The 14,565-nt window shown below is 39.7% G+C and overlaps 1 protein-coding gene across 4 annotated transcripts in view; it reads right to left on the reverse strand.

Annotated features, from left to right (window-relative positions):
- PATZ1 (POZ/BTB and AT hook containing zinc finger 1) overlaps nt 1-14,565 on the reverse strand; it is a 30,369-nt gene that overhangs the window by 9,079 nt on the left and 6,725 nt on the right. For 2 of the 4 annotated variants that reach the window (XR_013348092.1, XM_077835231.1), the window contains exons 3-5: nt 13,494-13,565; nt 10,882-11,053; nt 846-983 (exon numbers count right to left, since the gene is read on the reverse strand). Coding sequence is in view for 3 of the 4 variants with exons in the window: in XM_077835231.1 (XP_077691357.1) it covers nt 846-983; nt 10,882-11,053; nt 13,494-13,565 (382 nt within the window). In the remaining variant the exon portion in view is untranslated. The remainder of the gene's footprint in view (nt 1-845; nt 984-10,881; nt 11,054-13,493; nt 13,566-14,565) is intronic. The other 2 variants (XM_077835232.1, XM_077835233.1) reach the window with 2 other exon arrangements.

Below are 14,565 nucleotides of genomic sequence, written 5' to 3' on the forward strand. Positions count from 1 at the left end.
CCAGGGCAAAAGTAACCCCAATTTTTTGGGACAGCCATGGTTTCCGATATCAGAGAGAGGTTTTCTGCTGTTCCAGCTTCGACCAAGGATACAGATGGTCCAAAACTGAGAGGCAAAAAGGAAATTACTGTGCACATATTAATAACTAATTTTACAGAGGATATTTACAAATTAAATAATTTTAACCACTCTGAAAAAGATAACTTACTTTAAGCAAAAGCAAAACTAAATATTAGTGACATCTAAAAAGAAGCAGTCAATATCTTTATCCTTCTTCTCAACCACAGTGTAAGAGAGGCAAAAAAAAGTTTAACTAAAAATATCTATGTGGCTCCTCACCTATTTGAGCTGAAATAAATGGACTGTCATGACTCCTATCAGACAAGCATCTTCCGGACTTTCCCTCCACAGGAATCAGAAATTGGGCTATACAGGGGTTGTAATCAGTCTTGGATCATCTCAAGAGCAACTGGGGAATCTTGGCAGTACCAGATTCTAGACTGAGCTATAAGTTTATACTTCCCAACTCACAACCCTCAGGTAAGATTCAAGCACAATCTGCTCACAGGAAGAGGAGCTGGATGACCTAACAGGTCTTTTCCATCTGTAAAGTTAAGGAAGCTACCAAAAGTTGAAGTATTTCTACTACTTTCCCCAGTAAGGTACCCAGAGAGATCCTTGCACAAACTATAGAAATTAGCTCTATGTAACCTCTCCACTTCTTGCTAAGCTTCTCCTTAGGACTACCCAGTCTTTCCCTCCTCCCCTTTCCCATGCCCAACCCAGCCCCCCACAACACAAAGTCCTGTGCAAAGAAGCAAAGTGCAGAGCAGGGAGTCGCTTGCCTTTGATGCCATAGGTCCTGACGCAGTGGAACGCTGCTCCCCCATTCGGGATGGGCTCCTGGTGCCTGGAGACCTGGGGAAGGGGAACACCGTGGTGGGTTTTAACATGGACCTTTAAGTAGGAGGCAGAGGAGAAACCTAAACAAGATAAAAGGAGATGAGATCCTGCCACCAGCAAAGACACACATCTGCCTTCCCTGTTCCTTTTATCCTTCTCTCTCTCCCCCCTAGTCACCCGTAAGAGACTCAAACTAACTTGCTGAAGTAGGACCCTTATGTTAGATCTAACTAAGGATAAATGTGAAATAGAGCTTTCCACAGAGGATTTACCGATTCTGTGGGGAGAACAAAACTTGCGCATGAGTGTGTATACAAAATGTTACTGCAAAGAAGAAGACACCCTAGAATCCTTCAGCCTTGTAAAAGCAAAGTCCTGAAACTTTCTGCTTATGCCGAGTATATTATAAGAGAACATATTAAGAGAAATTACAAACATAACTGTTATTTAGAACCTGCCAGTAATTCCTTGCCACTTTCCTACGGTTTTAAGACGGGCTCATGTTTTGGGGTTCACATGTTTCACCTTTCCCTGTAATGTGATCATTTATCTAAAATATTTTTGTTAGCACTCTTTCATTAGCTTTTAGAAGTTGTGGCAATTACTCTGAGGATCATGAGGCCCATAACTGGATGATAAAGAGGCCAGATATTTGAGGAATCTTTCAACCTTATCAATAAAGACTTATTGTGGTACTTATCAATAACTGATGTCATTGTGGTACTTTCATATTAGAAACCTTTCCCTGTAAGAATCACAATGGGGCACAAGCTCCACCGGTACAGTCACATGAGCAGAAACTTACTCTTCTTTTTGCTTGTTAAAAACAAAAAAAACAAAACCAAAACCCCCCAAATGTACAGAAAAGAGAATGAGATTTACATTTTGGCCACTAACATAGGCCTGGTCTACACTTGAAAATTGTACTGGTATAATTATGTTGGTTTGGTGAGGTGTTTGGGGTTTTTTTTTAAACCAATATAGTTATACCAGTACAAACCCTTGTGTGGATGCAGTTATATTGGTATAAAGGTACCTTATACAGGTATAGCTTATTCCCCTTCCCATACAGGGATAGCCTATCGTGGTATAAAGCACCTTAATACGCTGATATAAATGCATCCAAAGTAGGAGGGTTGTCCCACTTTAACTATAGTGGCACAACTTTCTAGCATAAACAAGGGCCTTAATAGGCAAAACAAAGTAATTTACTCCAGGTATTGACTTTAAACTGAACTCTGTTTCACAGTAAAAATCCCCATACCTGTCCTACAGAATGGCTCTTACTATGCAGAGACTTTCACTAGAACCCGAAGTTCAGAAAGAATAATGCATCATAAATCCTTAACGATCTCAGAGGATTTAGTTACAAGCCCAATTACAGAATGCCCATAGCAACCCACTGGAGAAGAAAAAGGAAGCGGACAGGCTGCTTTTATCCCTGGGGTGGAACAAGGACTGTCTCCTGAGAGCAGCTGAGCTGCCAAGAATCAGAATATGAAGACAGCATTGTGGATCCAACAAGAAAACCACAACAGTGACCTAGCAAAAATATTCACTTTTAAAAAACCAGAGCAGTGGTGTCTTGGCCAAATCAGTTGTCAAAAGCACTGAAGGGAAGGATATATTCCTCTGAAATAAGATTTCTCCAAGGACTCAAAGTGCGATACTGAGTACATCGCATCGACAATGAAAATAGACTCCTTCCTCTGCTAAAATTCACAGCAAATGAAGAAAGAATCAAAGTTGGGTTGTGAGTGAAATGGACATATCATACAGATGTGATGGTTACACTTCCAACTAGGCTGCAAGCTACTTAGGAACAGAAACCTTCTTTCCTTATTTCACAGTAAGTGCGCCAGAAGTATGTGGATGCTGCAATATAGCAAACTCAGAACCAAACTGTGAAAGAGGATTATGAAGTAGGAACTTATTTTCAACTTGCCAGAGATTTCTGTGTTAAGTACTGTTTTAAAGTCTGTGTTTCGTGTAATGGCAGACACTAAAAGGAGACAAAGTGCTTATATACCAATGCTAAAAGTCTAAATAATAAAATCGGTGAACTAGAGTGCCTCGTATTAAATGAGGTTATTGATACAACAGGCATCACAGAAACTTAATCAATGGGAATCAGTAATACCAGGGTAAAAATATATCGGAAAGACTGAACAGGCCGTGCTGGTGGGGGAGTGGCATTATATGTGAAAGAAAGCATAGAATCAAACGAGGTAAAAATCATAAATGAATCAAAATGTACCATGAAATTTCTATCCACAGAGATTCTATGTTCTAATAAGAAGAAGACTGTAGTGGTAGGGATATATTACCGACCACCTGACCAGGATGGTGAAAGTGACTGTGAAATGCTCAGGGAGATTAAAAATTAAAATAGGCTATTAAAATTAAAAAAATCACTAATAATAATGGGGGATTTCAATTATCCCCATATTGACTAGGCACATGTCACCTCAGGACAGGATGCAGAGATAAAGTTTCTTGACACCTTAAATGACTGCTTCTTGGAGCAGCTGGTCCTGGAACTCACCAGAGGAGAGGCAATTCTTGATTCAGTCCTAAGTGGAGCACAGGATCTGGCCCAAGAGGTGAATATAGCTGGACTGCTTGGTAATAGTGACCATAATATAATTAAATTTAATTTCCCTGTGGCAGGAAAAACACCACAGCGGCCCAACAATGTAGCATTTAATTTCAGAAAGGGGAACTACACAAAAATGAGGAGGTTAGTTAAACAGAAATTAAAGGGTACAGTGCCAAAAGTGAAATCTCTGCAAGCTGCATAGAAACTTTTTAAAGACACCATAATAGAGGTTCAACTTAAATGTATACCCCAAATTAAAAAACATAGTAAGAGAACCAAAAAGGAACCACAGTGGCTAAACAACAAAGTAAAAGAAGCAATGAGAGGCAAAAAGGCATCCTTTAAAAAGTGGAAGTTAAATCCTAGTAAGGAAAATAGAAAGGAGCATAAACACTGGCAAATGAAGTGTAAAAATGCAATTAGGAAGGCCAAAAAAGTATTTGAGGAAGTTAGCCAAAGATTCAAAAAGTAATAGCAAATATTTTTTTAAGTACATCAGAAGCAGGAAGCGTGCTAAACAACCAGTGGGGCTACTGGATAATCAAGGTGCTAAAGGAGCACTCAAGGACGATAAGGCCATTGCAGAGAAACTAAATGACTTCTTTGCATCGGTCTTCACAGCTGAGGACGTGAGGGAGATTCCCAAACCTGAGCCATACTTTTTAGGTGACAGATCTGAGGAACTGTCCCAGATTGAGGTGTCATTAGAGGAGGTTTTGGAACAAATTAATAAATTAAACAGCAATAAGTCACCAGGACCAGATGGTATTCACCCAAGAGTTCTGAAAGAACTCAATATGTGAAATTGCAGAACTACTAACTGTAGTCTGTAACCTACCATTTAAATCAGCTTCTGTACCAAATGACTGGAGGATAGCTAATGTGACGCCAATTCTTAAAAAGGGCTCCAGAGGTGATCCCGGCAATTACAGGCCTGTAAGCCTGACTTCAGTACCGGGCAAACTGGTTGAAACTATAATAAAGAACAATATTGTCAGACATACAGATGAACATAATTTGTTGAGGAAGAGTCAACATGGTTTTAGTAAAGGGAAATCATGCCTCACCAATCTACTAGAATTCTTTGAGGGGGTCAACAAGCAGGTGGACTAAGGGGAACCACTGGATATAGTGTATTATAGTGATATAGATTTTCAGAAAGCCTTTGACAAGCTCCCTCACCAAAAGCTCTTATGCAAAGTAAGCTGCCAAGGGATTAGAGGGAAGGTGCTCTCATGGATTGGTAACTAGTTAAAAGATAGGAAACAAAGGGTAGGTATAAATGGTCAGTTTTCAGAATGGAGAGAGGTAAATAGTGGTATTCCCCAGGGGTCTGTTCTGAGACCAGTCCTATTCAACATATTCATTAATGATCTGGAGAAAGGGGTAAACAGTGAGGTGGCAAAATTTGCAGATGATACAAAATTACTAAAGATAGTAAGACCCAGGCAGACTGCGAAGAGCTACAAAAGGATCTCTCAAAACTGGGCAACTGGTCAACAAAATAGCAGATGAAATTTAATGTTGACAAATGCAAAGTAATGCACATTGGAAAGCATAATCCCAACTATATATATAAAATGATGGGGTCTAAATTAGCTGTTACCACTCAAGAAAGAGATCTTGGAGTCACCGTGGATAGTTCTCTGAAAACATCCACTCAATGTGCATCAGCAGTCAAAAAAGCTAACAGAATGCTGGGAATAATTAAGAAAGGGCTAGATAATTGGACAGAAAATATCATGTTGCCTCTATATAAATCCATGGTACGCTCACATCTTGAATACTGTATGCAGATGTGGTCACCCCATCTCAAAAAAAGAGATATTGAAATTGGAAAAGGTTCAGAAAAGGGCAATAAAAATGATTAGGGGTATGGAAAGGCTTCCGTATGAGGAGAGATTAATAAGACTGGGACTTTTCAGCTTGGAAAAAAGAGACGGCTAAGGGGAGATATAATTGAGGTCTATAAAATCATGACTGGTGCAGAGAAAGTAGATAAGGAAGTGTTGTTTACTACTTCTCATAACACAAGAACTAGGGGTCACCAAATAAAAATTAATAGGCAGCAGGTTTAAAACAAATAAAAGGGAGTATTTCTTCACACAACTCACAGTCTACCTGTGGAACTCCTTGCCAGAGGATGTTGTGAAAGCCAAGACCATAACAGGGTTAAAAAAAGAACTAGATAAATTCATGGAGGATAGGTCCATCAATGGCTATTAGCCAGGATGGGCAGGAATGGTGTATCTAGCCTCTGTTTGCCAGAAGCTGGGAATGAGCGACAGGGGATGGATCACTTGATGATTACCTGTTCTGTTCATTCCCTCTGGGGCACCTGGCACTGGCCACTGTCGGAAGACAAGATATTGGGCTAGATGGACCTTTGGTCTGACCCAGTAGGGCCATTCTTATGTTCTTATGTTTCACTGCAGTTCACAAAAAAGAAAGGATCTAGATTGGGAACAATCATAACATGGTAGTCTTTGGGAAGTTCTGTGATTTCACCTGCAGGAAACACTTTTTTTTTATACAATGAAAGTTTATATAGTGAAAGTTTCCTGAAAAGTACCTTGATTTCTTTTATGCACTTGGTAGATGAAGGGGTGAACCAGCAACTTCTACCAAAGCAGTATGAATAAAAGCTACTTCATGGGCAGCTAAGATAAAGTGAGATTTTTAGCATAATCAGATCTTGAGAAAGATCACAGTCCAAGATTTACATAAGGCCAGAATTATAAATAGGTACGTGTCTATCCTAGCAAGAAAGGTAGACGATTCCCAAGGGATAATCCATCACTTCTTAAACCCTTCTTGAAAACAAACCATGGTGAGATTTAAAGAGTCTTAAAAAAACAAAACAAAACAAAACAAAAAAATACCCAACCCCTTCTCATCTACTGCCCTATCCACATACACATTTCACAGCTCCAGGGAGCAGATCCTGCTTCTTCTTAGCATTTTAAGCCTTTCAAACATGCACAGGAACAGGAAGGAAATAGCCTACCTCCTACCAAACAGAAGTGTTTGGTCTGTAATGAACTCTTCCCAAGAAGAAATGCAGGATGCACCCTGTTCATAGAGTCTAAACTGCATATAGCTAGATCAGCAGGCAAATGCCTCCAGCCCCTGGCCTTTACCAATCACTTTACGCCCAGCAGGAAGAATGGCAGGAATTCATCCTTCTATCAAAATAATTACAACGTATTCTCAGTCTGAACACCACACCTTACATAGAAGGTGAGTCCACCAGGAGCAGAACCTGTGGCATTAGTTGACTCATTCGATGCCTGTGGCATGGAAACTGGACATGTACTTAACAGGAAGTGTCTGTCTTATGTTGCACTTTCTGATCACCATATCTTATTAAAAAGAATAATGCTAAGATTGTCAAAGGAGTCTAAGGGTGTTGGATGCTTACCTCCTCTAGCTTCCTTTGAGCCTAAACCCAACCTAAACCAGTACATAACATTTCTAAGGATCTTAGAATAGAATAAGAGAAAATATGTAACAATTAGACAGGAAGCAGCAGTTGACAGTTTGATTAAGTAAATAAAATTAATTTGCCTTTATAAAGAATATTTTGATTAAAAAATAAGTTTATTAAAATTAAGTTAAAGTCGATGTATTAACTGTTCAGTTAAACAAACCAATATTAAAAATGAACTTACAGAACTTTCCTCACAGCAACTTTTAAATCTCAGCGTCCAATACTTCCTTTTGGCAAAACCATCTAAACCCTACTCTGTGTCATCAAATGGAGCCCCTGTTGACAAGTATCAGCAAAATGGCTGCCCCCTCAGAGAGAGAGAGGAGTTCCAGTCACTAAACAGAGATACTGACAGTGATAGATTTTTGAAAACTGTTTTCTAAGTACTTAGATTTCTAAGGTATTACAGTTCCTCTGTTGCACAACTCCTTTACAGAAACCCCTTCCCAGAAAGTACACCTGCCCAGGGTAAACAAGATTAATTATGGATGTTAATAATCATTCTAAGCATTAACATCCTAATTATACAAATCTCCTTGAACTGACTTGGAGGTGGTGATTTTTGAAGACCATATCTTTCCACTGTAAAAGAAAATAAAAATTTAAAACCAGGAAAGATAAAGATGCCCTAGGTGTCTGTGTGTAACAGATCTGTGACTGTTCCTTCCAAGTTCCAGGAAGAGTCCCCAATACCTTTAGGACAGCAAGATGCACATCACTAGCTTTCCATAGAAAACCTCTCAGTCTGTCAGAATAAAACAACGAATTAAGCCCATATTTTCCATCTTCACTTTAACACTAACATATATGTGTACACACAAGAACCTCTTCCTCATCTGCCCAAGAGTCCTTGCTTTCTTCCTCCTCGGCTGCCCAAGCTTGGACAGAATCTGGCCCCAGATTCATTTAAAAAATTTTAAAAATCTTTTCTTCTTGCTCTACAGTTACCAAAGCCAGCATTACTTAAGTTACCATTCCAAGGAAGCAGTGCACCAAAACGCATTTAAAGGGGAAGATCAAAATAAACTATTCTTAGCACAATCACCTCCAGGGAGGAAGAAAAACTTCCACAGATTCTGTTGACATGAACCTCTATCATGGCTTTTTAGTATGAAATTTTCCAGTGTATTTCATGAGCATTGGCCTGCTAAACCCAGGGTTGTGAGTTCAATCCCTGAGGGGGCCATTTAGGGATCTGGGGCAAAAGTTGGGGATTGGTCCTGCTTTGAGCAGGGGGTTGGACTAGATGACCTCCTGAGGTCCCTTCCAACCCTGATATTCTATGATTTCTCGCTGGTCTGCAGTTTATAGGACTTCTAGACAGAACAGTTCACATTGTCTACTGACTGTCATCAGACATCTTGAACTAGGGCTTTCAAACTTCTTATCCATGTCAATTTTAAGCAGTAAGTATCCCACTGAGTTCTTACCATATGATGCCACAATTGCTCAACAAGTTCAGTCTGTACTTAAAAAGATTAATAAGCTTACTTCCTTGAATTTTAGCTGCAGATGCCAGTCTTTAACAGATTAACTATTATTTGAAGGTGCTGGTAGAAATTTAAGTTCACAACAGCCTAAATGTCTCTCTCTCTGACAAAGCATATGAAGACAGTGAACTGTAGAAAAAAAGCAGCACTTTTAAAAGCTGTCTGCTATCTTGGATGCTCATCAGACCCCTCCACCTTTCCACACACACCCCCTCCTCCCAGAACTTACATTTTATTTAGATTTCTGCTTAAAACTGTATCGTTTAAATAGCCTTTATTAATCACTGTATTGTTTGATGGCCAAACCAATGCCTTTGTTTTCCTGGTTGAATTTTTGAGGAGCAGCAGTGACATCCAGTGGCTGCTAGGGTGAATCCCAGGTTCTCAAATCCAAGAAATATTCCAGTTCCAGTTAACATGAATGAATTTTCAATGTGCTATCCATCAGATTTGACTGAGGACATAGCTGAAGAGAGAGCTTGGATCAGGGGCTTCTGAATCTCAGTGCAAGAGTTGTCAGGATAAGTTCAAGGAAAGTTTTTCAGAAGTCAGGCTCTCCCTTGAAGGAGGCCTATATTCATTTTAATATCCAAATCCATGGAATTTAAGAACCCCAAGGATTTCCTAGCAAACTGGTGTTTCCATGCAAAAGCTTAATTCACTTTAAGGACCCAATTCCACTGTGGACAATGGCTCTTTCATAATTTAATAAGTCGCTCACTACTCATCTTTATCTACTCTAACCACCCAAGTGTTCCTATCCTGCACTCTGTCCCCAACCTTTCAACTATGTAACTATATTCTCTCAATAGATATCAGCTCCCTTCAATTGGAAAATGGAACTAAAAACAGACCCCTTCAACAAACCCAAAAGACAGTCCCATAACTGACAACGGCCACCTCCAACACACCAAAAGTGTTCCCCCACATGAAACCAATCCATTCAACAACCTAACAGGTTTTACTTTGTCCAACACCAAGTTCATTCCATGCAGAAATATCCCTTACCTGTAATAATTGTTATAAATTACTAGCAGGTACACTTCAAAAATTAGCGAAGTGTTGGTCAGGGTTCTGTGCAAGCAATAAACCAGTGTATAGCTAGATATGTGAAGTAGGAGCCAAATGTCTCTGGAGACCAGAAAATACAGTGCTTTTGATATAATACCTGGATCAGTCCTTTCCTTGTGTGTCAGGAGTCCCTCTATATCCTACCTCTTCATTCTGGGAATCCTTTTGCTCTCTTTTACTATCTCTGAACCCTTTCCTAATCACTAACTTTGATGCTTCCTACATAGATGGACTATTCGAGGAAATCCTCTAGTAGGTATCTTTTCACCCTCCCTGAAAACCAGTTGTTATTCTACCGCTGCTAACAGAAGTGTGCAGACATGCACAAGTGTATTTGTGCTCACCTGGCACCAGCCGCATGTCTCTTTTGCAATCTACAGCATTGTTCTGAAGTAGCATCTTTACTTCAGTGTTTTAAGAGTCTCATATCAGTCAGTCAGCCTGGTCTTAAGACTCCATTACCCTTTAGCTTCTTTCTTCCACAAAAAGAAAAGGAGTACTTGTGGCACCTTAGAGACTAACAAATTTATTTGAGCATAAGCTTTCGTGAGCTACTAAATTTGTTAGTCCCTAAGGTGCCACAAGTCCTCCTTTTCTTTTTGCGGATACAGACTAACACGGCTCCTACTCTGAAACCTTCTTTCTTCCAGAAACTTTGTCTTGTTTATCCATAGCCTACCTTCAGGTCCCACGCTACCTAAATCTGCAGGCCTTGCTCCTCAGTTTGTAGAAAGTACATATGTAATGGAGAAGTTTAGCTTTGTTTGTTTTATAAATGAAAGTCTGTTTCTGGCTCTTTTTCTTACAAAGCCAACCTTGTAAATGTAACCCAGCACAAAACAATTGCTAGGGTTCAAATGAGAGAGCAGCTGAGCTCCACTTCTGGTGCAGGAGGCTAAGAGGGAATCAGGATATCACATATACTTATGTAAAATGAAACCGAAGATCTTCTCCCAGACCCTCCCCAGGGTAATTAGTCCAGCCCTGTGACAGTGAGCAGGTGCACAGTGAATAGTGTCATGGCAAGCAGGAACTGGTTACTTTGGAGGGATGTGGGAGGGGATTTTGGCAAAAAATTGTAGATCCATCCAAAAATGCTAGGCTCTGCATTTAATTTAAATTTCATCAGAGAAGGAATATTAAACACCTAGTCATGTCCAAAGGCCAGGCCAATACTTTCATCAATTTCATGATGTTTATTGTTCATTGAGGAAAACAACAAGGGAAGCTATGGTATGATCTCTTCCTGCTGCAGACAGCATTACAGAGCTTAGTGCTGTCTCTGCCTTGCACTAGTCCCCTGAAATAAAGAGACAGCTCATCATTACCTCGGTTACAGATAGTGCAGAAGTTGCTTGGTCCTTCACTGTGTTTCTTCAAATGATCTGCCATGTATGCTGCCCGCAAGTACTTTCCACACACCTGGCATGGAACTTTGTCTTCATGGCATGCTAGGTGTGAGCGCAGTCGGTCACGAGTGGCAAAGGAAGCATTACAGGTCTGCAGGTAGAAGGAGAACAGTGTGAGTCACCAAATCTACTGCAAGTGTTCATATAACCATATCTACGCTACGTGACCCCCACCGTAAGACTCTCAAACCCTGCATATGGACACAAGCGACAATCATGAGTTAATTTTCCCCAAACAGGCAATCCAGGTTACCATCACACTGCAAAGGATGCAATGTTACTGCTCAAAAAGGAGCAGGCACCAGGATTAGGACTTGACATAAAGAAAGAAGCTTTGAAACAATATAGTCTGTAAAATGTGAGTAGAAAAACAGGTCTGAAACGTCTCAGCTCCTCATTGAAATCTGTGTTACTAAAACGTCACAAGTTATATTTAGTAACATAAATAGATTTGCCATTGTCCTTCTTGAAAAGTCCACTCCAGTCACATTAGAGTCTATCCTAGCTCATTTTATGGTGATATCATAGTCACATAAGCCAGGCTCATGTCAATCCCTCTATTTCCTTCCTGCATTCACTTTGTGATCTCATCAATTTGACTTTAGTCTCTATGGTTTCCCCAATGATGTATAAACAAAGCATCAGAGACCAGAAAGTAAGGTTGGATTGACAGGATCACAGAGGGCACTACAGAAGGAGAACCATGTTGGCATCCATAGTCCAGAGAGACCTCAGAATGGCACTGTGTAATCTGTTTACAGTGGATAACTTGATCCCTGTTATGGTAGCATACTCCAGTTACTATTACGTAACAAGATGAACTTAGGGTAAAACAACAATAATTATAATTATAACTATACATGTCAACCTTGCAAAATTCTACTTGCCCATTCACACCAGGAGAATAATTTGACAGGTGAGTGAGACATCCATCCCCACCCGCATCATCATCATAATCGCAGAATGTAGGCAAGCAGATTTTGTGCTTGGGCTAGTATGTTTTTGACAGTTTTGCAAGGCTGATCATATCATTAGCATACATGAAAGCAATCAAATCTTTACCAACATGTTATAGAAAAAAATGCAATCTGAACACATTGCTCACATATGGAGGACAGAGAAAACCAGAAATATCAGAGCGACCAGCCCAATTGGATGAAAGCAACAAAATTCAAGGTTGCGCCGTGACTGGCTTGTACCACAGCACCCTTTAGGTGAAATATTGAGACACATGGTTTATATCACAGCTCCCTAGGAGATTATATAAATCCAGTAAGTGATCTAGGGAATGATTTTTTGGCTTTTCAGAAGTAGTGGTTTACTTTTTAGGCAGCTGTTTCACTGTAAAGTAGATTTTGTTAGGATAACAACGTAACTACTGCACTGTGATTACAACACAGTAGCTTAAAAATAAATGAAACCGTCAATACAATAGAAGTTCATCTGTAGAATTTTACATAGCTGTCACTAAGTGCCTGATCCTAAGCCCACTGAAGTTATTTGAAAGGCACCTGCTGGCTTCAGTAGGCTTTGGATCAGGCCCTAACGGGTCAATCTTGTGAGGTGCTAAGTACTTTATTTCAATGGAAGTTGAGGGTACTCTGCAACAAACAGAACACTCAGTACCTTGCAGGATCAGTCCCTAATATAGTTAAAAAAAACAGTGATACAGACATGGATTGCTGTGATATATGGAATTTCACTGACCTCACTAGAGAAAAACTTTTAAGTCACAAATGATGAAGGGAAAAAAAGTAATTTCTTTAACATGAAAGAGAAAGAGATTTCTCCTCGTATGAACTCTCAGGACACAGCGCTGAGCAAAATAGGTGTAGCTTTCATTTAGCAAAATGCTACTGGAAACAAATAAGTCTTTAAGTAAGGACTGTTCCAACAACAAATCAACCTGTTGGAAGTAAAGTTAACGTGTGTTCCTGAGCAGCGGAGCATGAAAGTCAAAAGCTCCATCACCAATAATTCAATATCAAGTGACAGCAAGCTTGTGTATAAATGCATTCAGAATATCTGGGCATCAGTTCTATGACACAGACACAAATCCTCATATGTTAAAATTAAAACGATCATCTATCCTACGTTGAACATATCAAGTGGAAAGCTTAGGGTGGGGGTAATACAATCGTATTTCTGTTTGGTAATCAGTCTTGCTGCCAATTTTTACAGAGTCCATTCCTGGATAAGCTATGTACTGATCAGACATGCAAAAAAAAAAAAAAAAAAAAGTCTAAAAAACAAAAATAAGGGTCCAGTTGAGAAAGCACGAACCAGTTTAGCTGAATCATACAAGGGAGACAGGACCAGGTTTGGAGAAAACCTCTTACAGTTAATATTAGTTAATGTTTGTAAAAGGCTTTAAAGATGTAAAGTGCTAAATGAGTGCGAAGTATTTATTATTAAGGTTATTAATAATAAAGGAAAAGTCCAGTGCTTTCCTATCAAACATTGCATAGGTAGATAAATAGACCAAAAAAGAATATATAAAAAAGTTTAAAATAACATTGTTTAAGAAATACCTCTTGAAGTTTCAACTTTTCTATGGCTGTGGATGTCTCTGAGCTTATTCCAGGATGGCTGCCATTTTCCTGCTAATAGGCAGGAAGTAAGAGAAATTAGGACAGGAAGAAACTCATTCTGCATTGAAATCAAGGGGAAAAGCACTGGATTTGGAATGCCAATTTTAGGTAAATTTCAATAAATAGTTTTTATTTGTATTTTTCAAATAAATGTAGCTTGATTTTTAACAACTTGTATTTTCTCTTGTTTATTTAAATTGCCAGATGTTAACTAGGACTGTCAGCTGTGCCTTCTTCCCTGAGAAATAATGAACCTCTGATCTCTCTCCCCCATCTTTCCCCGATAGTTCAGTCCACATTACTTTCAAACCATCATTCCTCCCACCCTGCAGCCTGACGTTAGTACCAATCCCTACAAAGTAATCAACCCAGCAGGTAAAGCACCTCAATCCCATGTCAGGCCCCTAGGGCAACAACCTGAACTATCCCATTATGGCCAGCAAACTGACTTAGCCCTTCTCCCATGCCAAGCACTTAACTGACAGATTAAAAAAATTAAAATGTTACCAGGGAGAAAAAGTATCCAGAGTTCCATTTGGTGTCTGCCTTGGACACCAAAGCAACTTATTGGATTGGATTTCTCAGATTACCTGGCTCTATAGAGAGCATCCTTCCCCATTCGGAGTCTGTTTGAAGAGGAAGGGAAAAGGTGGAATCAGGTGCTTGTCTGCAGAGACAAGCTCTCTTTTTAAGTGATGTAGGTGCAGTGTTGTGTGCGGACTAATTCTAACAGTGATCTGTATACATGGCATTTAGCACATGGCCATCTCCTCCTCACCACAGATTCATTTCAGCTGCCCTGAAGTTATGTTTGTGTTGATGGCTCAGAATCCACAGTGCTGTGATACCACTTTGGCACCTCACGGGTATGCAGAGATGCACGTAGGGACTCAGGTAAGTGACAGATTGTACAGCACCGTTCTGAAGAACGTCTTTAAAATAGAGGAGCCTGGAAAACATTTTTCTCTTTGCCAAAACAATACTTCTCTTTTGTAATTACGATGGTTCAAGG

Source organism: Eretmochelys imbricata, chromosome 15 (assembly GCF_965152235.1).
Source record: "Eretmochelys imbricata isolate rEreImb1 chromosome 15, rEreImb1.hap1, whole genome shotgun sequence".
NCBI lineage: Eukaryota > Metazoa > Chordata > Testudines > Cheloniidae > Eretmochelys > Eretmochelys imbricata.